The 27992-nt window shown below is 39.0% G+C and overlaps 1 protein-coding gene across 3 annotated transcripts; it reads left to right on the top strand.

Moving 5' to 3' along the window:
* The first annotated feature begins 4 nt into the window (after positions 1-4).
* Positions 5-27991, top strand: WDR47 (WD repeat domain 47). Of its 3 annotated transcripts, none has more exons than XM_076337959.1 (16): positions 5-122; positions 1364-1492; positions 6179-6345; positions 7953-8036; positions 8568-8652; positions 10309-11111; positions 13706-13829; positions 16458-16636; positions 16747-17004; positions 17710-17785; positions 19029-19186; positions 23117-23286; positions 24208-24378; positions 24764-24895; positions 25654-25872; positions 26572-27991. In XM_076337959.1, the coding sequence occupies exons 2-16, from the start codon at positions 1376-1378 to the stop codon at positions 26712-26714; spliced, it is 2886 nt and encodes a 961-aa protein (XP_076194074.1). In that variant the 5' UTR covers positions 5-122; positions 1364-1375; the 3' UTR covers positions 26715-27991. The 3 variants fall into 3 exon arrangements, with proteins under 3 accessions (XP_076194074.1, XP_076194073.1, XP_076194075.1); XM_076337958.1 differs by having other exon boundaries at positions 13703-13829; XM_076337960.1 differs by lacking the exon at positions 1364-1492 and having other exon boundaries at positions 13703-13829.
* The last annotated feature ends 1 nt before the right edge of the window (position 27992 follows it).

Below are 27992 nucleotides of genomic sequence, written 5' to 3'. Positions count from 1 at the left end.
GAGCGGGAGCGAGACCCCCCGACACCGGGCCCGGGCCCGCCCCGCCCCGCAGCTGAGGCCTGCCGCCATCTTCCCCTCACGCCCCGCTGGTGACGGCGCGAACGGGCCGCCGGCCCCCTCAGGTGAGCGTCGGCGGGCGGGCGGGGGGGCCGCGCCGCGGAGGGGCCGGGAACGGCCCGGCGGGGAGGGGAGGGGCCGGGCCGGGGCGGGCTGGCCGAGCGCGCGGGGCGGCGGGGCAGGGGCCGCGGCCGCTGCGCCGTGAGGTGGGCGCTGCCCGGCGGCCTCGCCGACCGTGGGGCCGCCCACCTCGGCGCCCCGTCCCCGGCGTGCGGGCACGGCCGTGCTGCGCGGGGCCCGCCGCCGCTTCCCCCGCCGAGGGGGAGCATCGCCCCGGCTGCCGGCGCGGCGTCTCGAGTCGGCGGCGACGCCCGACCGCCGCCGTCCCTTTGTTGTGGCATCCGCAGGCAGTGCGGGCGGGCCGGGCCGCGCCGCGGTAGCCGGCGCGGTGCGTGCCCGGGCCCCGGCCCCGGCCCCGGGGCGGGCGAGGCGGCGGGCGCGGGGCGTGCCGTGCTCTGTCTGCGGGGCCGCTTCAAAGGAGCGTCGGCTCCGCTGCGGCCCTGCCTGCTGCTGGTGCTGAGCTGACGCTCCCGAAATGCTAATTCAGGCTCGGCGCTGTGTGATTGAACAGCGCGGTTGTTCTGAACCCTCTCACCAGCAGAGGTGGATTTCGTGTGGAATCGCACGTGGAGAGAAAAAAAGAATTTGGAGCAAGCGGGGGGGGGGGGGGGTTAGTCGAAGTGCAGTCATTTCTAGTCTGTGTAACTTGGGTTTTCTATTTTCCTGCGTTACGTTTTCACTCTAATACGCAAGCATTGCATAATTTAATGTCACCTTTTCGGCATTCGTGATGCAGAATGCTCTGGGTAAAGAGTGTGCATGTTGTAACAGGGATTGATGAATGCAAAGAGCTCTGCCGGTCACCTCTAAAGCATGGTGAGAGAAGGATTACTGTGGTGCCTCTAAAGCAACAGCTGATCTAAGCAGGGTAAAAAAAAAGTGGATTACTAGAGGGCAAGCCAGCAGAAGATTTGTGTGGGGAAGAATGGGCTAGTATGTAAGAGGACACTTATTTGCTGTGTATTGGAGCAGAAAAAGGTTTCAATCATAGAGTTCAACTGTACAAAGTTGGTGAAGGTTTTCTATCGAGGGCTTAATGTGTTCAACATAGTTCATTTGAAATAATGAACCGTGCAATCTCCTAGGGTGAAGTGGGTGTCAGTGAGTTGCACTAACTGTTGTGGGAATCAATTGTAATAAAAAATTCGGCCTATAGACTCTTTTTTTGTAAATTCTTTTGATATAGAATAACTGGAAGATGATTGAGGGCACATCAGAAATGGAGCCACTAGGTACTGACCGGGCCCTGAGTCCCCCGTGGGGTCTGTGTAGGCGGAACTCCGGAGTGGCCTCTGGGCAGGCCCAAGAGTCATATGTAAGTGACTGTGGGATGGATTAAAAGGTGAAATAACTTTATGCAAAACAGCCAGCATTTTAAATATGTACTACTTCTTCACATTTGGTTTTTATGTGACGTAGCTCACCAAGATGCTGAGGTTACAGCTATGCGTTGCAGCTGTCATTGAAGTCGGCAAACCAAGACTTCTAATTAGGCATCGCTTCTCCCTTTAAACGTACCACTGCTCGCTCAGTATGGCACTTAAGATTTGAACTATAATATTTCTTACTTGTATTTCTGAGTAGCTAGAGATTTTATATTCCTTGCCCAGTTTTGTGAATGCATATTGTACACTATTGGCGAGTGGTCTGTTTCAGATGATAAATAACACAGGAATAACGCTTATTTTAGAATTTCACTATTTACTTGTTTTCCAGACTATTAAACCTTACTTTAACTTTCTATCATGTGAATGCATATGCATTTTAAATTTCTTCTAAGGGAGGTAACTTAAAGACTATTTAGACACTATTTTTAGACACTTCTAGTTTATAAACATTTTCCTGAAATAGTGTATTTATATGCATGTGTGTATATATATACTTTATTTTTTTAAAATAATTGTTTTCTACGCTTACAACACCATGAGAGGATTCTTGCTGTTGGCGTGTTCTTAGAACGTGAGTAAGAACAGAACAAGAGTGAAACCTCTCTCTGGAAAATTTAGGAGTAGCCAGTCTACATTGCAAAGAGCTTGTTTAAAGGACGTCTTGTCCATTGAAGCTACAGAGAAAAGATGTGCTAAGTTTGTGGCAAGAAGTTGTTTTTTTCTTTCTTGATGTAGATTTCTTAGGAGGAAAACAAATTTAAATACAGAACTAGGGGAAAATGGCAAGGGGGAGTGGACAGGAGGAAGACAGAAGGACAGGTGTGGAAAAGTGCTGTTCTGAAAAGACTGGGTAAGATACAAAGGTTGTAGCAAAAACCTGGTTGATAGAAGGCACCTGAAATGCTAAGCTCTAATACTCATTTACTTTCATTTATACCTCAAGCTAATGCTGTGCTTCAGTCATTCTTGAGTATTAGTGCTGGAGCTGATCAGATTCTGACGTTATGTGCCATATGTGCTGGCAGAAAGCAATATAGTGGGATGGACCAAAGACACAGCTTGAGCTCTAATCTTGAGTTTCCCTGCTGTTCTTCGCTTTTTAATTATTATTATTTTTATTTATACACATACACACACATACCACTGAATGTCAGAAAAACGGATATATTTCATAGGGGTTGATGTGTAAGCCTTCGTATATTTATAATTTCATGATAGCGTTACGGTGCTGCTTATTATTTTGACAGCATAACGCTTGTAAGAGAAGTCTGAGCTCATCAGCCTAAAAAAAAATCAATTAAGTGAAAATCTTTTCTAGTAGGTTTACTGTTCTTTTCTAGCTATTTGTGTTGCCCTGACAGCGAATGCACACTAAATATTTTCATAATATTGTTAATGTATGAGCTTATCAGAGTACTTCGACTCCTCTTCAGAAGTTCAGTATCCAAACTATGTTTGGATATTACATTATATTTTTCTTAACCAGACCCCAAAAGGGCTGTTACTAGTCCCATATCAAATATGGAGGGTGCAGATAATCCTTTATCCTAATTTATGTGGGCAATATAACTAAAGTAAATGAAGTTAAGTGTTAGAAACGGCAAAGGCTTTATGTTCAGGACAAACCTGTTCTTTCAAAACTACAATGGAAGATGGAAGACAACTTCTTGCAGATGCTAGATTTTACTTAATGTAGTTGTACTCTTAAGCAAAGTACTGAGTATTATGCTCACTTTTCTGTCAATAGAATATGTAAATAATTAATGTAAAGACAATCTTGAAGCTATGTAGGGTGGCTTCCTCTTTAGACTTGAGTCCTGTTGATCCAGTTGAAAAGAAAGCTGGACTTGGTGTTCCTTTCTTCAAAGGGAGACTTAGTCTGAATTTTTCTAGTAGTTTTCTGATGGGGAGTCTCAATACAGCTTTGCCTAAGCTTTACTTTGTCTTTTGGCAAGGAAGTTAATTTAATTTATATAAAAACCACCAGTGCCATAAAGCATAATAAAAGAGAAATGCAAATGCATTAGGTAAGATTGGGAATTAAGATGTTAATGCTAAACTGCTAGTTAAATTTTTGTTGATTGTTTCGTTCAGTGTGTAAGAGTAGGGTTGAATTTTTCTCTGGGACCAAAAATCCATATCCCGTTGCCAAAAGGGGAAGTTGAAACAGTGGTAAAACGTAAGGAAAAAGCATCTCTCTCCAAGTTCTGGCTTTGGATTTGTGGGTTTATCTGCTTGCTTTCCTGCAGCAAAGCTTTCTGCAAGCCAGATTTTAATTTTTTCCATTGACTTTACTAGCCAAGAGTGGGCGCGTGGTCTCTGGGTGTGTCTTTCGTAAGACCCATCAAAATACTTGGTGATTGGAGTCTTCTGTGACTAAAATGAGAGTTAAACCCAGCCATTTTTAAAAAGAAGTTAGGCCATTTCATCTGGCACAATTAGGTCTCTGTTGTTCCAAAATAAACTATGCTGCTATAATCAAATGCTTTCCTAGTCAAATGTTCTGGCAAAAACTTACTTGGGGAAAAAGTTGTCATACAACTGTGAGGAGGATGGAAAACTTGGGGATTTAGATGATGTAGTACAAAACCCCCTCTTATTAATGCCTAATTTGCTGTGTTCCTTCAAGTTCATTAGCATTGGTTTATGATGATCAGTGAGAAGTTTCACTGGAGTATTTGTTTCTTCCCCGGTAAATAATTAATTTCTTGTTAATACTTTATGAGTGTCTTATTTGGATTATTCAAACTTCTTATCTGTTCTTTCATTTCTTATTACCAGTTTCTGTGCATCTTTCCTAATACGAAATAGTTAACTAGCTTATGGACTCCAGTTTTCCAAGGTCGAGGTATCTGGTGGCTGCATCATCTCTTCAGCCTGTCTTGGGAGCTGTGTGACCCGCAGTTGGTTGTCTTTCAGCATCGTAGTTGCTAGATTTCTGCATAAATAAATGGTTGCATGAGGGAATTAAGAAGTATTTTTATTTCCCCTTTTGAATTAAAAGGGGGAGCAGCTGGGGTAACTATAACCTATTGCTGTGGACATCTTGCTCTGTATGGTCATCCCCCTTTATTCATTTTTCTGATCACTGTTATTCCACTGTCTCTCGTTTTTCCTGGGGATATTGCCTCCTGCTGACGATTCATCACTGATACTGGCTTCTTCTCTGTTCTTTGGTGCGCTCTCATAAGCAATTTAAGTTAGGTTAAGACTTTGCTACTGCCAGAAAGCAAAGCTCTGTCAGGTCCTTGTGTCAGCATTAGTGCCCTTCTGTCCACAGAGTGAATACATGTTTAACTTGCGCCTGGATCAGGGGAGTAGTCTGGCTAACCATACAGCTCCACTGTGGGTGCCGTGAAGTGGCTGGGGACGTGTGGCTGACTGCAGAGGTGAGAAGAGGGACCGCCCCTTTCTGCAGATACACAGGCTTAAATTGAATTTCTCCTGATGTGAAATCGCACTCTTGTAGCTGTTAGCTTTTTATTTTTGAGGAGCTCCTGATGAGGCAATGCTACGTGGCTTGGCTGTGTTATAGGGTTTCTCCCCACATCCCGAGTTAGTTTTCAGCAGATCAACTTGGGAGCTACAGCCGTAAAGTCTTTCTAAGGTTTAAAAAAAGAAGTTGAACAGCTTCTACTTTAAGTCAGACTTAAGGAACCATGCAAGACTTAGCCAGAAGCAGAATTTATTTTAGGGTTTCCTAAGAGAAGTACATGCTACGACTCTCATATCCTTGGAGGAATTGTGTTGCAAAGGAGCTTGGACGTTGTATCCATGGGAGCTTTAAACAAGCTGACTGCTGGCAGCCGGGGCCTTGGCCTGTCACTACCCCAGCTGCATCTTCCCACTTTTCCTTTCTGCTGGCTGGAGAGCTCGTTAGACCATTGAGCCACTTCAACACGTGAGCTGGTGGAAAAGCTAACCCAATGACAAAAGTGAGGAGTGCTAAGGAAGGGCCAGCAACACGCACCTGGAGGCAGGTGAGCGAATGGGACTCTGGCAGTCAGCGGTCAGACGGGCTTAGGCCACCTTGGGTTTGCAGCTCTAGATTCTTCATAAAGCATATAGACAGATATAGGTGTCCTTATGAAGGAAGAATGAAAAGCCTTGGCTTAATTGCCATATACTACTTCAAAAATGGAGTAGGGGGAGACTGCATTTTTAGTGTGCTGTGTTTTTTGTACGTTAGAAACATTTAAGTTTATATGCAAGATCTCTATAGATAATGACATAGTAAATGGCTCATTTTTATGCTCTTTGAACTTCACTGTTTGCATTTCAGAAAGGAAAATTTTACATATTGCAGACTTGGTAAGCACAATATTTTCACACTGCAGGAGGATTGATTTCTTGGTAGATTTGTTTATCTGGGCCCCATATATGCATAGGACAGAAATAAAAAAGATGCAGATGCATTGATAGGTCTTAATTGTGGCTTCATAATCAACCTCTTAAAATCAATTTCCTAATCTTGCCTATTTAATTTTTGTAATGCTACAGTAGTCTGTCTTGTAAAACTGTATTTTTAGGTTTTTTAGTAGCCAACATGTGTTAACCAAGCATAAAATAAGATATTGATCATAGCTAAAATTCTGTCGTCTTTTCCCTTTTAGGCTGCCATCATGACGGCTGAAGAAACAGTGAATGTTAAAGAAGCTGAAATCATTAAACTAATACTAGATTTTCTGAACTCAAGGAAACTTCATATCAGTATGCTGGCGCTTGAGAAAGAAAGTGGGGTCATTAATGGCCTGTTTTCAGATGACATGCTTTTTCTAAGGTAGGACTTCTTTCTCTGGTGCTGAAGTACCACGTATATGAAAACATACAATTGGACTGTGATTCTGTGGGCAGCCCCGTGCTGCTAAACAGGAGGTCTTATGCCCTCATCGTATTCTGCTTCTTCCTGATCCCAATTCTGTGGTCCAGCTCTGAAGTTAATGACCTCCTTCTATGAGCCACTTGAAGTAACTGACTAGGCATCATCAATGTAGGTTTAGAATTAGATTTTCTTGTTTGCTTGTTCATTCATTTTAACTTGGTTATTTTTCTGGCATGCTAACGAATTGAAGTGGCAAGGAGTCTTAACAAGTGCCAGTGTCAGCGCAGGGTAAGTCAGGGAAAGCACATGAGCAGGAATAGGATGGGAGAGCAAGATCTTCTGTTGGCAGCAGTGATCTGTTACTATCTGCTTACCATGTCACGTGGAACTGAATGTGTAGTTCATTGACTTCTAAAATAAATAAAATATTTTGACAGTATTCTAGTGCTAAGATCTAGGATGAGTGGAGTGGTTTCCAAAGCTTTTCCCCAAAAATATTATCTGCATTTCAAAATAATACCTAGATCTCTCTTAAAGTTAACAATATGAAAGGGGATCTATCATCAAGGCGTGAGAGTTGGTGTGATTTACCATTCATGATATTGCTCCCAAAATTATTGAAAGGAGTCCCTGTAGATGCACACTAGTTTTTTAGCATTGCTGTTTTCTATTTCATGCCAAAGGTACTTAATAACTTTGTAGAAGCATGAGAAAATAACTTATCCAGCTGTTCTTAAAACATTAAAAAATATATCTTATCACTGAACAAGATTTCTCACCTGGCTTCCCTTTTGTTTAAAATTATGGATATTGGAATAAAATGAAAGAAGAATTAGAGAAAGATTAAAGTTATTAATCCTATTTGTTTGTTTCGTTCTTAGCTTAGTTGTAGTATATATCTAATGAGAAACTCGCCCTTTCCTTGTAGATCTGGGCCTTTTATAGAGAGCTCTGTGTGTGATATGAGGGCATGAAGAAATTGAACTAACCCACCTGTGCAGTCTAGCCCACTGGTCTTGGAGTTGGAGCTCTTGTGCTGGCATAGTTCCTGCCAAGCTGTTCCTCTTACATTCTTAATATGGGAGTTGTGTGTTTCCCCCCACCCCACCCCAGGGTTATAAAATAGGCCCAGCAGTATTTATACAATTAAAATTAACTCATTTTTCAGTTTCCTTTCATTCATTGAATCAATATATTTATTCGTACTGTTCAAGTAAGTTGTTGGGATTTTTTTGTTGGTTTTTTTTAAATAAGAACTACAGATAAAGCAGGAGACACAGGACCATTTTGTCCTTTTTGATGTGCCTTTAAAGTAATTAATATTTGTCCTTCTTGTATGCAGTTATTTTTACAAAATACTAAGAAAGGACCTGGATTTTGCTCTTATTACTAGTCACATCAGACAGTCATCTTGGCATCTGTGCAAAGCATTAACTTTTCAAAGCAGGCTCATCACCTGTTGTACATTTAAATGACTGTTGTGTTTTTAAATGAGCTGCTTACTTAGAAAGAAGAAGGATGTTCTTGTCCAGTGAAATTAAACGAGTGACCCTTTCTTTTACTAGGCAATTGATTCTTGATGGACAGTGGGATGAGGTTCTTCAATTTATTCAGCCTCTTGAATGTATGGAAAAATTCGACAAGAAAAGGTAAAATAGAATGTATGTCAGAGTTTGATTTTTTTTTTGAGTTGTGGAAAATACATCAATTTCTAAGTATTGTGTATGAAAGCAGTAGCTGTAAGTTTTTTACCTTAGTTCTTGTTTTTTCTAACCAGTATACAGTTCCTAAAGTGTGTGCATGTGGTTTTTTTTAACTTAAACTATGAAAAATATGTGCACACAATCTGTAATGAGTTTTCATTTGCCATACACTTTAGGGATACAGTGCATGTTTTTATATTTGGCTGCTCTGTCATATTTCTATTTAAGAAATGAGTATGATTGCTATACTTTTATTAGCCTTCTAATATTTTAAATGTAATATTTCTGAAAGCAATAATTGAAAAAGACATTTCCTGTTAAAATATAATTTTGTGGTTACCAATTTGAGATCAGAGTTCCTTGTCATTGCAATTTCTATGCCTAACGCAAAAATCAGCTGTAAAATACCCTGCTTGTCTCTAAAAGAATGTTTAGCTACTGGATCAAGATGTATAGTATTTCACTTCTCACCTGCAGATTTCGTTACATTATAATGAAGCAGAAGTTCTTGGAAGCTTTATGTGTAAACAATGCGATGTCAGCGGAAGATGAGCCTCAGCATGTAAGAATTGTCTCTGTTTTGGGAATTTTTTTTGTTGACAAGAAGCCTCTTGAGATATTCTGATTAAAGGCAGAGCGGAAGCTCCCAGCACCAAAAACACAAATTTTAGCTATTACCAAATGGTTTCATGCACAATGGAAAAAAATAATCGGTATCCTTTGGAAATGAATGTGGCTCTCAGGTCTCAAACAGAATTGTGTATACGAGGGTTGCTTGAAACTTAGCAGCATAGGTCAGTGACCACAGGCCGTGTTTGTGGTCCTGATCCTGAGATTTACTTTATGCCATTATGCTAAAGTACAGGGCTCTTTTTTTCAAAAGAGTTCTGAAGCAAGCCTCAGAATCACAGAAATTTATTGTCGTAATCAGGACCAGGTGAAAGATTCTGATTTGAATGAATCTTGAGCTTAGTTTCTGTTGCTTTTAGAGAGAAAGGACACAGTTGTTTCTTTGGAGGGAACAGATGTGTTCACAAAGGACCGATTCAGTTAAATGTGCAAAACAGCAGGAGTTGTCTCTTTCCATATTGAAAACTTAAGTTCACATTAACTCAAACTGACAAAGAAGGTGTGCAGATTTTGAAATTAATTATAGCTTTTCATTTATGTTGATAATACAGGAATACCAAATTTCTAACAAAAATGTTATGAAGTTAAAAATGAAGAATGCCAGTAGTTTTAAGACAATTGATTTCATTTTCCAAACTGAATTGATTTTAGTTCTCTGTCCCATTACACATACATTCTACTGCAGGGTCTTCACTTGACAGTGTAGAGAAAGCTAAAAGTAAGTCTTTATTTATAGTTGTAAAGGAAAGGTGTAGTATTCCTCTAATCACTCGATCTGTATACTGTTACTAGATAGCAGTAGAGAAAAAAAAAAATCAGATTTATGTCCTTCTTTTTTTTGTTTTGAATCTTACCACATGTGTTGGTATGTTGTGGATGAAAGGCAGCTGTATTGAGCAGGTGCTAGGTAACATGGGTAAGTGTGGGTTTGTTTTTTTTTTTTTTTAAATCTTTGTAACTAAAAATACCAAGTTACGTGTACTTGACATGGTTCTTGGCTTTTGGCTATCAACAAGCTTTGTATTAAAGCCCTCTGTTCATTTGGAGGTCTTATCTTCTGAGAACCTTTTGAACTTTTTTTAACATTATTGATTGAAGAACAGGAAATCTCAATATAAAAGACAACTCAAAGTTGCTAATTACTGGAAACTAGAGAAATCTACAAGCCTTTTATAAGTTATGCCAGTAGCTTTTCATAGACATTAAAAAAAGGGAAAAAACTTCAGTTGGCTTTGAGAATGGAAGTAACCTTCTGTGCTACAATAGAATTGAAGCTGTTTAGCTACAGATTTAAAATTTTAAGCCTATGAAACCTGCAGCGGCATGAAAAAGTTCCATAGATGTGTAGAAAATGGGACTGGGGGTGATTTCAGGAAGTCAGAGCCTCCAGAAATTTGGCTCTGTCGTAACTACGTTTGCATCAGCAATTTTGGACTCTATTGTATACTGTTTTAATTAAAATATAAACAGTAATAGTAATAAAGGAATCATAGCGGAGAAATTCTGCTACCGCCTGTTCTTCAGCTAACTTTTTTTTGTAGAAACATATGTACTACAAACTACTCTGTTAATGTTAATATTTCTGTAGCTGGAATTTACAATGCGAGAGGCTGTACAGTGCCTACATGCGCTGGAAGAATACTGTCCCTCTAAGGAAGACTATAGTAAACTCTGTTTGCTACTGACGCTGCCTCGCTTGACCAACCACGCAGAATTCAAGGACTGGAATCCCAGCACTGCACGGGTTCACTGCTTTGAAGAAGCCTGCGTCATGGTGGCAGAGTTTATTCCTGCCGATAGGAAACTGAGTGAGGCTGGCTTCAAAGCAAGTAACAATCGTTTATTTCAGCTTGTAATGAAGGGATTGCTTTATGAATGTTGTGTGGAATTCTGTCAGAGTAAAGCAACAGGAGAAGAAATCACAGAAAGTGAAGTATTGCTGGGCATTGATCTCTTGTGTGGTAATGGGTGTGATGACTTGGACCTTAGCTTATTATCATGGCTGCAGAATCTGCCAGCTACTGTTTTTTCTTGTGCTTTTGAACAAAAGATGCTTAATATTCATGTTGATAAACTCCTCAAGCCTACAAAAGCTGCCTATGCTGATCTTTTGACACCTCTTATCAGCAAACTTTCTCCTTATCCATCATCCCCAATGAGACGGCCTCAGTCAGCAGATGCTTACATGACCCGCTCCCTAAACCCTGCCTTAGATGGGCTGTCATGTGGATTAACAAATCACGATAAGCGAGTCACAGACCTTGGGACCAAAACTTCTCCAATGTCGCACTCCTTTGCTAATTTCCATTACCCAGGAGTACAGAATCTCAGCCGAAGTCTCATGCTTGAGAATACTGAGTGTCACAGCATTTTTGAAGAGTCACCTGAGCGGTAAGTGCAACTGTAGCTTTATTTTTACCTTGGCTTACCTTGCGCTGTATATTACTGAGTTCTTCCCTGCATTGTAACTTTGAACATAATTGTAACATTGAAACATAATTTGATTGTTTAAATTCTGTTGTAATTAAAACTCTGTGTACAAGGTGTTTTCTTCATTATGCTTTTGTGATCAAAGTAGGTTTTCGTATTTGGTCTTGAGCCTTATGGATTCAATCTGGACTTTCTTGAAGTTGAAATCCTAGCGCAGAGCACAAATGCTCTGATTATGTAATAGAGTCTAGCTAAGATTTGTGTTCAGTATCACTGAATTCTTTCATTCCAGATAAATAAATGGAGACAGTGGAGTAGCTGTAACTCCATCTTCTTTCTCCATCCCATTCTGTCCTCAGGTGTCTGTAAATTTTGGTCCTGACACTGTAAATGATTAAGTATACTTCAAAAATTTACATACAGAAATAGTCCCAATGAAGTCACTGCAAATGACTATATGCCATCATTGTGGCCTTCCTCTATCACTTAAATTATTACAATAGTAGTTCAGCTTAAATATTTACTTACCATTTTCCAGACCAAATCTGAATAAGGCGGCTGAATGTTATTATGTTTTTTTATATTGGACTTGGAGATGGTTGGGTTATGATAGTGGTGAATGCTATTAATAACTTCTTTTAATGCAATGTAGACTGCAAAACTGACTTCTCTCCTTCCTTAAGAACTAAAGCCTGTATCAAAATTTTGCACTTTTTACCTTCTGAGAGAAAAGTCCTGGTAGCTAGGAGAAATGGTACTTGCCAGTTAAGAGCTTATCATCATGTTTTTGCTTGACCTTTATTTTGATGAGCAGTTCTGCCCCTTTCTAAGTGTTATATCCATGCCTCGCTAGAAAGCAGCTGCCAGCTTTTTCGGCTCTTGGAGTACCAAGTGGGTAACTAGCACTGCACTTGGGTGCACTGGCCAGCAGAGGACACTTTTAGAGCTGTGGTGTTCGATCCTGGACACAGTTGGTGACACTGTCTATTAGTTTTGCCTTACAGCAATATTTTGTGTCTTGTGTTAAGATAAAGAGCAGCTGTAACAAAATAAAAAGGAAACAAATGCCGTCGTACTGATGTCAGTTCATCAATAATAACGGAAATCTTTGCACTAATGTATGTCAATACAGTCTCTTAATGCTTATCTTAAAAGGAGCTATTTCATTTGATTCTAAATGATCTGCTTTAAATCTTTGGTTTTACCAGCCTCTTCACAACTGGAGTTTTTGTGGATGGCTTAAGTCTTACGGAAGTATTTCTTGAGTTCCATTTTTAAAAAGCGTACCTCCTGAAGATACTAATGAATTGTAAATCCTCTAATTTTAGTTATCTGTATGCACACACCTTAACATTTGTGCATGTAGCCCAGGCACGAATGTTAAAACTGATTCTTGAAAGTTTTTTGTTTCCTTTTTTCAGTTTTAGTGTACTGGAATAATTCTGCACAAATAAATAGAGTTATCTTGTGGGCTAAATAAAGTGGTAAATTGCTGCAGTTTTTCTTTGTGTAGGTGTTTGCATGTGATGTTAAGTGAAGTTGATAGATCTTAATGTGTCTTTTCATTAATTAATACATCTCTTGAAGGTTAGAATTAGGTTAAGGGGCCAGACCCATAGTTTTCAAGAAGGCATTACATTTTTTTTAGAAAAATTCCAACTTCAGATTAAGCGTCCAACTTAAATGGCAATATTTGCAAGGGTGGAAGCTGGGAAGCTGAGCTTTATGTAAATCTTGCCCTTGCTTCCTCTTGCACATGACAGAAATATGGTATTTCTTTTATTAAGTTGTATTCAGCAAGAAATTACTTGTCTTTTAGTCAGCTAAGTTACTGTTATTTTACCCAAAAAGTTCAAAATAACTTCTTAAAGAGCTTTGCTCTGCGTCACTGAGTAAAGAGTGTCAACTTTGTAAGTTGACAAAACTGAAGATGGGAATCCAAGGCTTTTAATGTGTTCTGCACACTTACTGATTGCTAAAGCATTCTGGAAAGAGTTCCATGCAGAAATACTTACATGATACAAGAATAGCAAAACTAATATAAACATTTTCCTATGTAGCACTTCCAGGAATGTTCAAGCTGATGGATGTTAAATATAGTTTAAATTTAGATTGATAGTGGTAATGATACTAATACCTTATAGAAAACATTAGTCACATAGTATATCTGATACATTCCATATGCATAATGGCTTTGAAAACAGGACATCTTGAATAACTTGCTAGTTAAAGGGTATGTAATTCAAGTGTAGGGATAGAAAACACGGAATTTGGATATCCCATGGTGGTAAGGCTTTTTGGAAAATGCGGGGACAAAGCACACTGGCTGACTGTGCTTTTTGTTTGTTAGGGGTTTGGTTTTGTTTAGTGTAACCCATTGCAAGTGGCATTTTTTTCCTAAGCAGTATCTTCAGTTTTATGTGACTTAAGAAGTTTGCATACTTCTGTTATCAGATTTTACTCTAGAATGTTATCTTTCTCTACTTACCAGAGGATTTTCTACTCTTAATTTTTCTCAATTAAGCTTCTCTTCTCTTCCATGTTGCTGCAAGAAGTGATACTCCCGTGGAGCCACAGCATCCCATCAGCAGTGAGACTTTGTGCCAGAGTTCCGTTCCAGAAAATGAACCAGTTAATGGAGCACAGAGTCAGGGATCAGCCAAACAAGAGAAAAATGAGGTAGTGGCTGTTTGTTTAAAAATAATGAGGCCCTTTGAGCTGTGTTCTGATCACTTCATAATGATTTGCCTTTGTGTTGAGAATTTCATGCATGACAATGGGTTGCTTTGAATCTTGTTTTTACTATAGTGAAAATACCATATTGCATCTTGTACAAGAAACTACTCTTTTTTTCCATTGTATAAAGTTCTGCTGTCATCTGAGTCTGTAATACAGCTGATTAGTGTGCCTTCTCACATCAGCAGTGTTGCTAAACTGTTGTATCTTAAAAATCTAAAAAAAAAAATTAAAAAAAAAAATTGCTTTGCAGTACTCAAAGCCAGCAGTCTTAGATTAAACAATGCTTAAGAATCCTCTTAGTGTTTTAGCGAGGAATCTGGCATGTAGCCTGCAATTTTTGGTGTTAACACCAAGTTTCATAGGTCGTCTTGCCTAATTTTGTCTAGGACACAGAGAAATGAAAATTGGATAATTCCCTGGTAAATGTAACTTTGCTATCCAGAATGCAATAGCATAACCGGTTTTTGGGTTAATCTTTGAAGGCTTGTGCCTTGACTATCCTTCTTTTTTTTCCTTTCTTCTCCTTAACAGCAATATGGGGAAAATGAAGTAATAGTTCAGTACAAAACAATGAAAACAGTTACCTATTCTATTCCCTTTCCACAGTTTTAAATATCTGCCTCTTAATTCAGTAATGATGAACATCGAGTATGCGGTCTGTTTGCAGACTCCAGTTTGATTTTCTTAAGTAAACTTTGTCTTGGCTTATGACATCTATGTGGTACTGAAAACCAGTCTAGTCTTGACAGGGCTATATTCTTGTAGGCTCCGCATACTTGAGTGAGGCAACGGGGCCTACCGGAGGATTAACAAAGTCCTCCAAACTTGAGGACTTCACTCCCCTCAAGGACTTCGCTGAGTAACTTCTCTGCTGCAACAGTGTTGTGTGTGGGCATCGGGAAGAAGGGGAGGGAGGGAAGAGCTTAGCCGGACGTATGACAGAGCAGGCTTCAAAAGGAGAAAAAAAAAAAAAGGACACAGAGTTTATAGGAGAGAATGAAGACAGGAGACGCTGTGCTGTAGGTGAAGGTGTTGGCCAGGCTATTATACGCAAGTAGAAAAAAATGTAGTACCCAGTCCAATTTCACCTTGTTTTGTTTTCCGTATCATAGTGGTATATGTGTATACCTGTGCGAGTAAGAAATTCATTTAAGTTTCTTTTCATAGCTTTATTTTTGCATTGTCCCTGGAAGGGTTGAGTTGGAAGCCACAGTTTATAGAATAGAGCATCTGAGCAACATATTTTAGGTTTAGGTGTTGGATTCTGTATCATTATTACCCTAACTAAAGGATCAGAGGATTGAATCCAATTGCAACAAACAAGTATCAGTCGTGGAAAAAAGCATAGACAAGAATATACCTGTTGCTTAGAAGGATTACAACCCAGTGACTGGGGAATAGTTCACGTATTTGAAATACAGAGAATGCTTTCTAGACTTCTGAAGGTAAATTGAGGGTTTCTAAATTGCAAGTATTCATCTCAGGTGGAGAACTTTTTACAAATGCAACAGAGCTAGGAAGTCCATTATAAACCAAAAAATTACTGTGTCGGACAACACAGAATTATAATGGAAGTGTTTTTATTCAGAAGAAATGCAAAGGCTCATAGTTATAAAGAAGGATCCTCTGCACGAATTGTCTGAACTAATGCAAAGTTACCAGGATGTCCTTATACAACTTAGAATCACTAGATGACAAAGATGTCACTTTTGAAAACCAAAGAAAAAAAATCCACCAGGTTTCTTTTGCTACTTTTTTTCCTACTAGTTTGGTAAATGTGCAGTTAAGTTTTTTTTCAGTGTTGATATTTTGGCCTTGGACTAAAGTTCTTTTGGTTTTCTGTGGGGTTTTTTGTTTGTTCATTTTTAACTTCTCAACTGTTTCATGATGGTATCATTTGGAACTAGTGGCACAGAGAGAAAGTGAGGATCAGGGAGTGCAGAAGGCAAGGACCCCTGAGGAGCTGGCAGTGTGGGAAGCTAAAGATAGTACATAAAAGAGAAGAGACTATGAGAAAGGAAGCTCAAGTATTTGTGCTTGGTCCAGAAAGTAAGGAATTTTAAAGTTAGAACAAGGTACCAGTTTCAAGAGTAACATGTAAAATTTGGCTAGACCACTTCAAGGTTGGCTACTGGGAGAGGTAAATCTGCTCTGCAGACTGATGGCAGAGAAGTGTCAACGTGGCAGAAAATACTAAATTTGTAGTGAAAATATGACTTGGAATTTGCAATGTAGCTTACCTTGTTTTCTGATTTTTATTTTCAGTTTCCAATCACCTATTTGTTTTGATGTTAAGTAATACTTTGGAAGTTTTGTAGGAAAGAGGAGCCGCCTTATGAATTAGGGCAGAACTACTTCAACAGTGAATAGTACAGGCTGGCAGCAATTTCCTTTTTTAATATGTAAATTGTACCTGGTTTTAGGGAAGAACAAAAGCATTGTTCCTCAGAGAAGAATCTGCTGGCCTTTTGATGCTTGTATTGAAATAACGAACCAGAGAGTGAATACTTAGGTTAAATACTGCAATTAACTATTTAATTTTCATTAGTAATTCTCATTTCTTTTAAGCTTCGCGATTCAACAGAGCAGTTTCAGGAATATTACAGACAAAGACTACGTTACCAGCAGCACTTAGAACAGAAAGAGCAACAACGACAGTTGTACCAGCAGATGTTGTTGGAAGGAGGTGTAAATCAAGAAGATGGAGCTGACCAGCAACAGAATCTTACTGAACAGTTTCTTAACAGGTTGGGGGATTTTGTTGCTTCTCCCTGCATCCACTCCTATCCCTCCTCAAGTTCTCATAATAACCTGTTTTGGTGGTCGTCTTTTTTTTTTCTTGTCATTTTTTTATTAGATCTATCCAGAAGCTAGGAGAATTAAATATAGGTATGGACAGTCTTGGAAGTGATGTACAGACACTTAGCCAGCAATGTAACGGGAGCAAAGGGAATGCATCTACCAATGCAGCAAGTAACTTTATATCACCACCTTCAGATGCTAGTCAGAGGGTAACAACTGATAGCCAAAACGTTAATACAAGCACTCCTCGAAAGCGTGGATCAGCTAATCAGATACCCTTTCCTGAAGAGTCACCTGTACAGGGGAATCAAACGTAAGTTACGTGAGACTGTTCAGGACTAGAAATGTCCTTCTGTTAGCACTGTGGGAGTAGCTGTTCGTATTTATTTTTGGTTATCAAATGAATTTGTCATTGAATAGGGGTATTTAGCTCATGATCAGTGTTTTCTATATATTTTTATAGGGGTTCTAAAATTTTTTTTTTTGACAGCACGCATGAGAAATAGTTGTTATTTGTTACAGTTTACATTTTGTGCTTATTTTTAATTTAGGACTTTTTATCCCATCTTATATGTATAGTTCTTGCTTATTTTGTGTTCTAAGTTTCTGAAAGCTTTTTTTATTAAATGCAAACTAGATGGAGAGAGAGGCAGGGTAGAGTAGGAATTGGATTTCTTCTGTTCACTACTAAAGGTAGTGCTGACCTGAAAGCAACAACCATTTTTCCATGTACGTGTGTATATATGTGTATGTATCTTATGGAATGAAAACAAGTATTTTTAACTTGCATTCGCTTCTTCAATGCCTGGAGTTGCTGCAAAAACAGCAACCTCATGTAAAGATTATGGTTCAATGATAAAGAATCAGACATGCATAACACTTGTCCACATAAATTAGTCAGTTCTGAGTATGACTGCAACTGTAACTTTAGTCCAAAAAATACTTACAAACAAATCTGTCCCTGCTCTTGTTTTTTCTGTCTTGTTGTGAATTTAAACTCTTCACCAAATCAAAACAGTATGTCAGAACATGCTGTCACTCAGCCACAGTTGGAAGACTCTTCAGGGAATTTAACTAGGACAAGAGGCGATGAGGTAAGTTTTCTTATTGTCCTTTACAACCTGTGTTTTCACAAGATTCAATATTTAATCCTGAGTATGTGACATCCTCTCATTGTTAATAGATATTTAGAATGAATTTGGGTTGATGCATACGTACAGAATCACAGAACCAGTGAGATTGGAAGGGACCTCTGGAGACGTGAGTCCAAACCCACTGCTCAAAGAAGGGTCAACAAGAACAGGCTGCTTGGGGCTGGGTCCAATTGGGTTTTGAGTATCTCCAAGGATGGAGACTCCATAACCTCTGTGGACAACCTGTTCCCATGTCTGACCACCCTCATAGTGTTTTTAAAACAACAAAAAGTTTAAGTGGAATTTCCTGTATTTCAATTTGTGTCCATTGCCTCTTGTCCTTTCACGGCTACCACTGATAAGAGTTTCACTCAATCTTCTTTACTCATCCTGTCAGGTATTTATATACACTGAGATTTTCTCTCTCACTCACACCCTCACACCCTGAAAGGCCTTCGGATCTCCAGGCCAAACAGTTCCAGCTCTCTCGGCTTCTCCTTGTACAACAGAGGTTCCAATGGGATGTCTTTTACAGCCATTGTTTTGTGTGTTCTCCAGGTTGAAACTTTGATTGTTGGACTCCAGTCAGTATAGTCCAACTTTAGGGAAATAACTTTGCAATAAGCACATTCCAAAGTTTCCGCATCAGATAAATAAAAATCAGAATTTTAGAAAGGTGGTGATGAAGTCGTCTGGAGGATGATATAATAAAGCTTAGCATAATTTAATGATAACTTTGTGTTATCTACAGGGTGAAGAGCTGATTCTTATGTTTATTATGTTTGTTTTATAAACTGTGTTTATGAATTGGACTGTTTTCAGAAAAATGCAGCTTTGTTCCCCTTGCAAGTTTCACACAGATCAAATGTGTTTACACAGAAATAAACTGTAACATCATGCTTTTGAGATGGGCTGTTTAGAAGAACAAAAGCTGTTGGAAGCCGGGAGGGAGAATGAGAAATGTTAAATCTAGGGTTAGCTGTAAGAGTGAGTTGAAGAAAAGAACTCTTTGAAGTATGCCATTCCTTGACCTGGAGTAGACATCGTTTTACAAATCTGTCATTTGAATAGTTTAGCCTGGTGCTGCTACTTATTAATACTTTGGTACAATAGTTTTACGTTATTCAGCAAAACAGTCACATCCACTTTTAAATGTCCAGTTTTATGCTGAAGAACCTAATTTGACCATTATCCTTCTACACAGGATGACAAATCAAAAAAGCAGTTCATTTGCATTAATACTCTAGAAGACACACAAGCTGTCAGAGCTGTAGCCTTTCATCCCAGTGGGAGTTTATATGCTGTTGGCTCCAACTCTAAAACTTTGAGAGTTTGTGCCTATCCAGAAGTAATTGACCCAAGGTAAGAAAGCTTTTAGTAATTCCTTTTTCTGTAGCGTAGCGCTTCTCTCCTTTAGCTACTGATAGCTGTACATTTCATATCTTTATTTTGTTGTTGTAAATAGCGCAGTGCTTTCCTTAGAAACCTGAACTGCCAAACAAAAATAAGAGCTGCTGAAGCATTTGCGTATTTGTGGGTGTTGTGGTTTAACCCCAGTCAGCAACCAAGCACCACACAGCCGCTCACTCACCCTCCCTCCACACCCCGGTGGGATGGGGGAAGAGAATCAGAAGGGCAAAAGTAAGAAAACTTGTGGGTTGAGATAAGAACAGTTTAATACTTGAAATAATGTAATAATAATAATAAATTGTAATGGAAATTAAAACAACAAGAGAGAGAGAGGAACAAAACCCAGGAAGGGGGGAAAACCAAGATGTGATGCAACCGCTCACCACGCACCGACTGATGCCCAGCCAGTCCCTGAGTGATCGCTGCCCCCTGGCCAACTCCCCCCAGTTTATATACTGAGCGTGATGTCGCATGGTACGGAATACCCCTTTGGCCAGTTTGGGTCGGCTGTCCTGGCTGTGCCCCCTCCCAGTTTCTTGTGCACCTCCTCGCTGGCAGAGCGTGGGAAGCTGAAAAGTCCTTGACTTATTATAAACAGTGCTTAGCAACAACTAAAACATCAGTGTGTTATCAACATTATTCTCATGCTAAATCCAAAACACAGCAGTATGCCAGCTACTAGGAAGAAAATTAACTCTGTCCCAGCCGAAACCAGGACAGTGGGCTACTTTTTTGCTCTCTTCCATTACTGGCAAGATGCATTGCCACAATACTACACCTTTCCTTATAAAAGTGTTATTTTTGTCTCAGCAGGTGGGCTTTTCTGTGTTTACGGTGATGGCTTCTGCTTTTGATATTCCAGCTGTAAAAGTGGGAGAAAGCATGTGTCAGTTCCCAAGCCAGCACAAGTTGAGCTTCATGAGGTGCAGTTTCTGGCAGGAGGACAGCCTTAACAGTAAAGAAAGCAGTGTCTTCTTCAACTTTTACAGCAAAATATGCCAAAGCATGTCTGTTGGCCCGTTGTTACTATAAACATTGTTTTCCTGATACTTTGGCTCCTTGACAGGAAAAGCGCTATTTGTGGTTTACTGTGCACCTAGTCTTTTCACCCATTTTTTTAATAGGAGGGGGAAAAATATTTTTTCATCTAGAAATAAATATTGCCATCTCAATAACCACCTCCTTGTCTCTGCTCCAGTTACATTATTTTCCTGGAGTAGGGGGGAAGCCCAGGCATCTAAAACGTCACAATTTCAGAAGGAGCTACAGGTATGCACAGTGACTTTATCTGAGACACCTTCCCGGTTTAGGACTCGTGTTCAGGCTTCCAAAGCATTCAAAAACTAACCTGATCTTTTTTTTTTCTTTTTCTCCTTAAGTGTCATCAGTAAGGTAGCCTTTGAAGTTGAATTCAAAAATATTTATTGGCAGTGTATGAAACAAACAAAAAAAAAAGTTGATTTCTCTGTTACGCAACGCAAGCCGACTTGCTGGGCTTGAAGCCCAGACAACCTCCTCTTGATTGGTAAACAGTGCAAAACATTTTCAGTGGAATGAACACCTCTGCATTGACTAACTCTGCTCCCACACAACTTACTCTAACCATTGGGAAGGGTTAGATTGGCTCCGCAGCCTTAATCTCTAGTTACAGTGCACGATCTGATGTGACAAGTGACATAGTGCGTCTGGATATGAAAGGAATACTGAGATTTCCTTAATTCTGAACTTGTACTTCTTCCTCGTACTGGTTTTTTCACTAGGCTTATAGTCTGCCAAAAACATTTCATCATGGGATTTACAAGTCAGCAGAGAGATTACATTATCTTAAAGATATTCATATTGTAACAACCTGAGTCTAGACATGCATTCAGAATTTTTCGTGTTTTTCAAAAAGCTGTAATTGTGTAGAGTATCTGGTAAATAGCAGTTGTTTAATTGTACCTCAGAGTTTTGTTGGGATTTTTTAAGTTCTTAAAATTGTCCTTCAAACTGATGTATTATTCAGGACAGGTTGATTTTGGTGGGTTTGGGTTTTGGGGGGTTTTTTTCCCCCCTTTCTCTAACGGTATAACAGTAGTGTGCTTTTTTTCACATGTTTGAGATTAAGCACTGATAGATACACATTACAATTCTGCAGATGTTGCTCAAATAATCACAGTGCTTCCACACAGCTGACTGGCAGCATGTGGCCTCTGTGCTGGGCAGGTGCTCCCATGTCCTGACAAAGTCAGTGATTCTCAGCTGCTGCCTCCACCTCTTAACAAATGTTGTGAATCCAAACTCCGAGTGCAATAGAAGGCATTAGGCCATTTAGGAACCTCCATAGTGTGTTCAGTGGTGATTCTGATGTAGGCTAATCTGTCATGGATTTCCCCTCTGGCAACAAAATAAAACTAGCTTCCATGTAGATTTATTTTAGTATTCTTTACTAAAGCCATGTTTACCTCAAAAGTTTTTAAACAGACTTAGATCTTTGTCTTCTGTTTTTTCTCTCTGCCTCTTTTGTTCAAGTGTTTATAATATGGTTTCTGAATTTTTCAATAGCAATTTAATTTGTTGAATTTCTATTGTTGATGTTACTGGAGTGAATGTTGATGGAGTTGGATACAGCAGTACTTTATCTTAAGCACTTGACTACTTCCTGCTATGGGAATAGAGAAATAACAGCATAGGAAATTAATCGATTGAAATAGAGGAAATGTACATCAATGGGACTGTTCACTTTATTTCAGCCGTGTGTAAAGCTGATCTGGTTTCAGAAATAAGACTGTGTGGTATGTTTAGATGCTGTGAAGATTCCAGCATTAACATACAATGGTGAATGTGTCTTTCTTGCACAGACTGCTGTATGAGCTTTTCTAGTAGATGAGTGAAGCTTTGAGAGCCACCTTATTCAACAAATGATATCCAATGCACAGCTCATAATGATGAACATGTATGAGTCTTTTCTTTTGTTGTATGCTTTTTTTGCTATTTATTTAATGGCCAAAGAGGAGACGGTACTTGACTGCAGCATTTTTCTGTGTCTTCCCAGGTAGGGTTAACACAGAAGCATTTTTCTTGATCCTTTAACCACTTTAAGTGCTTGAGTCCCACTCGTTCTGAAAGCAAGGATGGTATAGACAGCCACTTTTTGGATAAAACAGCAGGCCTCAATTTTTATTGCTACAGTACTACTAGGCACAACAGCCCCAAACACAAGTAAACGGAGCCCAGTCATGTAATTATGCTGTCATACCAAACACAATCCCCAGTTAGGGATTATGTCTGGTGGGTGGGAAACTAGAAGAGAAACACCTTCCTACACACATACACAGAGGTTACACAGGCTTCTGCTTTCTTCTTTCAGGAATCTGGATTTTCCAACCTGCAGCCTGATAGTTTAACCCCAGACCCAGCCTTTAGCCATGCCAGCTGCGCTGGGTGCTACCACAGCTCGTGTGTGCCTTATGGGCTTTCTTGGCCTACTGTTGCTTAATTGAACTCAAGCACCTTCAAAAGTGGCCACAGGATCAAGTTGTTGAAGTATGAAGGATGTAGAGAAAAATCCCACCAATTTAGGACTCTGGGGATAAGGTTTCATTGTGTGTAGCTAGTAATTACTATATTTTATCTGTATCAACCCTTTATAGATGAAGGGACTGCGTAAGTTCTTCTTGCATGTCCAGTCAAAAATACAATGGGAAGATGAGGAAAAACTGAGAAAATGGGATGGAGAAGATCCTTTTGTTTTGTCTTAGATCACATGTATATGTTTCAATGCAAACAGTCATACATATTTCATGTTACCTAAAATAATAGAAAAACAGTATTTGCATTTTAGAATACATTGTTTTCCTTACAAATAAAAGGAAATTGGCTATTTTTCTTTTTTTTTTCCAGTGCTTATAATACTCCTAAACAACCTGTAGTTCGCTTCAAAAGGAACAAGCACCATAAAGGATCAATCTACTGTGTAGCCTGGAGTCCCTGTGGACAGCTGTTAGCTACTGGTTCTAATGATAAATATGTGAAAGTACTGCCTTTTAATGCAGAAACTTGTAATGCAACAGGTAGTGTGTGTGCATTTAGTTTAAAGAATTTAGTTTCAATTATTTGTCCAATATTTGGCAAAACCATTCAAATTACATTGATTATGTAGTTAATAGGTTTTGTTATTTTTATTCCAATACTTTGATTAACTTAGTCTCTTTTCCCTTTCGCTATCACTGTAGTCTCTGTCCAGCAAAGAGCCCCTGAGAGGTTGGGGATTACCTTTTGGGTTTTATTTGGTTTGGTTTTTTGTTTGTTTGCATTTCAGTTTTGTTTTGCAAGACTCTCTGGTATTGTGCTGTCTTCTGGTAGACTCTTTTGAGATATGGTAAAACAACCAGATGTTCTTACTGAACTCTAGTTCTTGACTGTCAGTAGGAATTTATTTCTACTTCCAGTTCCCCTTTTTCTTGCCTAGTTCTGTCATCTTCTCCCCCATCTTAGAAGTCTAAGCCTTCTCTCCCAGCAAATACTGTTTTCCATGCCCAACCCTCCTAATCAATACACTGAATATGGCTCTTATCTTTTCTGTTTCGAGCTTAGGCTATCTTGTCCTGTGAGGTTCAGTGTTCTCAATGATTCCTCCTGGCAGAGAAAGCCTTTTTAGTTTACCATAGTTTACAAAAGAAATAAATGTGCTCTATAAACCTTGGCTGGAATTGGCCGTGGAGGTGGTCCATGTACCTTTTGCAAAGCTTTAGGAACTGTAGGAAGCTCAAGCAACATTCAATAAAAATAAGATTCTTAGAGATTTGAACTCTAGTAACTGAAATGGAGTATTCTATGGAAAGTGCACAACAATGTTTATACTTGGTAGTATACCCACCCTTGCCTAAAATATTCTGCGTTATCACTGTAGCTGCTTTAAAGATTGCAGCCCTAACAGTGATAAACAAAGTATGCCTCATTTTGTTCCTTGATTTTTTTTAAAATTATTTTAGGACCAGATTTGGAGTTCAGCATGCATGATGGGACAATCAGAGACCTTGCTTTTATGGAAGGCCCAGAAAGTGGTGGTGCTATTTTAATAAGTGCTGGAGCAGGGGACTGTAATATTTACACAACAGATTGTCAGCGAGGACAAGGCCTGCATGCTCTAAGTGGTCACACTGGTATGTATGTTGTTGCTTCTGTCTTGCACTTTTTAAGTCTTTATTGTATTCTAATAAACGTGTGGGTTGGGTTTTTTTTTTTAATGTCTTTGTGTTTTTCTTTCTAGCAAGACTTTTTTCCTCTCCAAATCTCTCTTGAGGTATTGGGGGGGGGGCCTGTTTATAAATACATTGGCTGTTAAGTTAATGGAGAGAGCGCATGCTTCATTCCGGAGAAGATGCAAAGCTGGGTATTGCCTTACACTGTTGGCATTTTAGATCATGCAATGTGCAGGTTTTCCATAGGACTGTTAAACCTATGAATGCGAAAATATAATCAGAACTGTAATATTTCATTATTTGATTAATGATATTTAATCAAATAAAGAAGTCGTCTTGTTCACAGGTCATATTTTAGCACTTTATACATGGAGTGGCTGGATGATTGCATCTGGATCCCAAGACAAGACTGTAAGATTCTGGGATCTGAGAGTGCCAAGCTGTGTTCGTGTTGTGGGAACAACGTTTCATGGAACAGGTAAGACTTCCTATCGTGATTCTAGTCATTCTTGCATAAAAATGTATTTTCAAGATGTCTAAGTAGTATAGAGTGAATGTAAGGGTTTCTTGCATCACAGAATGGAGGCTTGGCTTTAAAAGAAAGAAGTTGTGAGGATATCTTTACCTGTGTGTTTTGGTTGGTTTGTTTGTTTTTAAAGTAACATTTCCTTTCAAAAGTTGGCTAGTTTTTTTGCCTTGTGACTTTCAAACAGACCACTTCCAAGTACAGTAAAATAAAACAAGACACAAGATAACTGTTTCGGAATCAAAGGAAGGGGTGGGAAGGAGCAGCCATTTTTGCAAGTCATCAACATACTTTGTAGAAAAAATCTGCAAAAGGATTCTTAAGAACTGCTTGGGTTCAGATTTGTTTCTTGAAACCTGGGGGGGAGGGAGAGCAAGAAATTAGAATTGGGGTGGGGGAGAATTCCTTGCATTATTCTACATTATTTCATAAAGAGTGACTTTCTTTCCTGTGATGAAACAGACACTTTTTTCCTATGCAGCTGTAACAGCGGCTTTGCTACCATTCCAGCGTGACCTGTGGCTTCAGAGTTTTAAGTGCTAGAACATAAAAATTTTCTTATTTTAGTAGCTAGGTATGTTCACCTTAAATTTAAAACCATCATTTGGAATTCTTATACAATGTATATTCTTGTTTTTAAAAAAAAAAAGTTGGCTATTTGCACAAATGTACATAAATACAGTGTATGTTGGGTTTTTTTCCTCCCGTAGGAAGTGCTGTAGCCTCAGTAGCTGTTGATCCCAGTGGTCGTCTCCTGGCTACAGGACAAGAGGACTCTAGCTGTATGTTGTACGATATTCGAGGAGGACGAATGGTGCAGAGCTATCATCCTCATTCCAGTGATGTTCGTTCTGTTCGCTTCTCTCCAGGGGCACACTACTTGCTCACAGGATCATATGATATGAAAATAAAGGTGACAGACTTGCAAGGTAACATACTACAAAGGATACTAGGTTAATTTTCAGTTTGGTGCTTTTAATATTGAAGTTGTAAGAGAACTTGGTTCAAAGATCAGGTTTTAGTTTAAAAGGGGGGGAAAATAGTAGAGCTTTGAAGGGTTTGAAATGTATATAAATGTGATTGTGGGTGTTCACAATTGGCTAGTTGTATTGCTAAGAATGTAGGCTATGAACTAAATCTTGTTGAGGGGGTCTGATTATGATAAAAGAACTAATTAACACTGTTGCCTGATGAGATGGCCATTGCTTTCAGGCAGCAGTCATAAAATTGACCCTTTAAAAAAAAAAAGAAAAAAGTATAATAATAATGCTTATTTTTATTGGGAAGAGTTAAGAAGAGAGAAGATATAGGGTATATCTAATTGACTTGATTTTCTTGGACCAATAAATTTTAACCACATTGTTTAAAAACTGTGAATACCTGTATTTTAAAGTTGTACTGTGTCCAGTAATGCCTAAAAACCAAAACACTGGGGCCTTGTGTTATACTCTGTGTGTGTGCGAGAGGGAGGGAGGGGTCAAGTATGCTTCGTAAGGTGAAATACATATGTAAGCTTTACTAAACAAACAGAAAAAAACAAAAACACAAAAAAACCCCACCCCCAAAAAGCCAAAGATCTGGGATATGAATTCATGAGGTGATTAATGATTTCTGTTCCTCTGCCGTAGGGGACCTCACGAAGCAGCTTCCTCTTATGGTGGTAGGAGAGCACAAGGACAAAGTTATTCAATGCAGGTGGCATACGCAAGATCTTTCCTTCTTGTCGTCTTCTGCAGACAGAACTGTAACCCTTTGGACCTACAATGGCTAGAGTGCAAACAAAGGCAACCTATGCAGATAAAGCACAGAGACCCGAGACTACAGAACTGTAAAAACAAAGTAATAATAATTAGGCATTGAGAGAGCAGCAGTTGAGCAGGAGAGTGTCGTATCAAGAGGAGGGGCACTTGTCACAGATGTTTCTGGTTTCTAGGAGGTCTTGGTGTTTTTAGTATATCCTTTTGCAGTGCTTTCAGTCTTCCATGTGAACTCATGCTGCTGTGACCTGTTGTAGTCTTGTTGCCAAAGTCTATGAGGAGAACTCTTATGTTGTCGATGTGCACTCAAAGTAACATGAATGACGTGTTTACAGTTTGGTATTAATTGCATTCCTTGGTCTTTGCCTCAATGAGAACTTTATATAGAAACTTAAGTTGAACAACACTTTAATCAAGTCTGTATGTAACTAGTTCCACACACGTACACATAAAAGATAAACTACTTCCACTGTTTTTTCAGATTTATTATATTCATCACTTCTCAACAAGAGGTCAGACTTTATAACATCTCCACAATTTCAACTTTTTTTAGTAACAAGTTCTGAACTTTAAAGGTGACTAGGCAGTAACCACATCTTGATTATGGTCCATTATATAGTGTGGGTTTTTTCTTTCTTTTCATCTAAACTGGGGGAAATGTTGCTGGTTTTACTATGTGACATTGTTTTGAACAAGCTAACATGTTGGAGGGGAAAAAAGTAAAATATTGATTTTTTTTTTTTTTTTTTTTTTTTTTGCTGTAGAAACATATTTTACTTTTTGAATGCAACAGAATACCTCTGTGTATAATGTACTGTAGAAGAGTGGATTGGCAGCAGTTGTCACAGTGAGCTTAATGGCTATCAGTTTTTTTCAAGTAAAAGGGATACCATTAATGCTATTATAGAAACCAGCATGGCTTAAAATGCTATGTCTGCATGATAACTTAAGAATTAAATTGTTTAAATTCCCAGTTCAGAAGCTTATCTGAATTTTATTTCTTGCACTGTTTAGGTATGGGAAATTGCGGTTTTATTTCTACAAAACTTTAGATTCTAATGTTTATGTATTGTTATATTTTCATATTGTACAGTTCCTTTTACTTTTTAAAATATAAACCTTAAACATTAGTTTATTTATTTATTTGAACTGCAGTTAAGTTTTGGATTCTCTTGGTTACTAAATTATATGTGCACTGTAGCAAGCATTTTTAACTATCGTATAAAAGTGGAAAGGTAACTATAGAAGTGTATCTGTGCTATAATCTCAATAAAGACCTCCAACACCTGCAG

The sequence above is a fragment of the Aptenodytes patagonicus genome, chromosome 5 (assembly GCF_965638725.1).
Source record: "Aptenodytes patagonicus chromosome 5, bAptPat1.pri.cur, whole genome shotgun sequence".
Taxonomy (NCBI): domain Eukaryota; kingdom Metazoa; phylum Chordata; class Aves; order Sphenisciformes; family Spheniscidae; genus Aptenodytes; species Aptenodytes patagonicus.
Note: the sequence above shows the minus strand (reverse complement) of the source record. Positions and strands in the feature narration are given on the sequence as shown.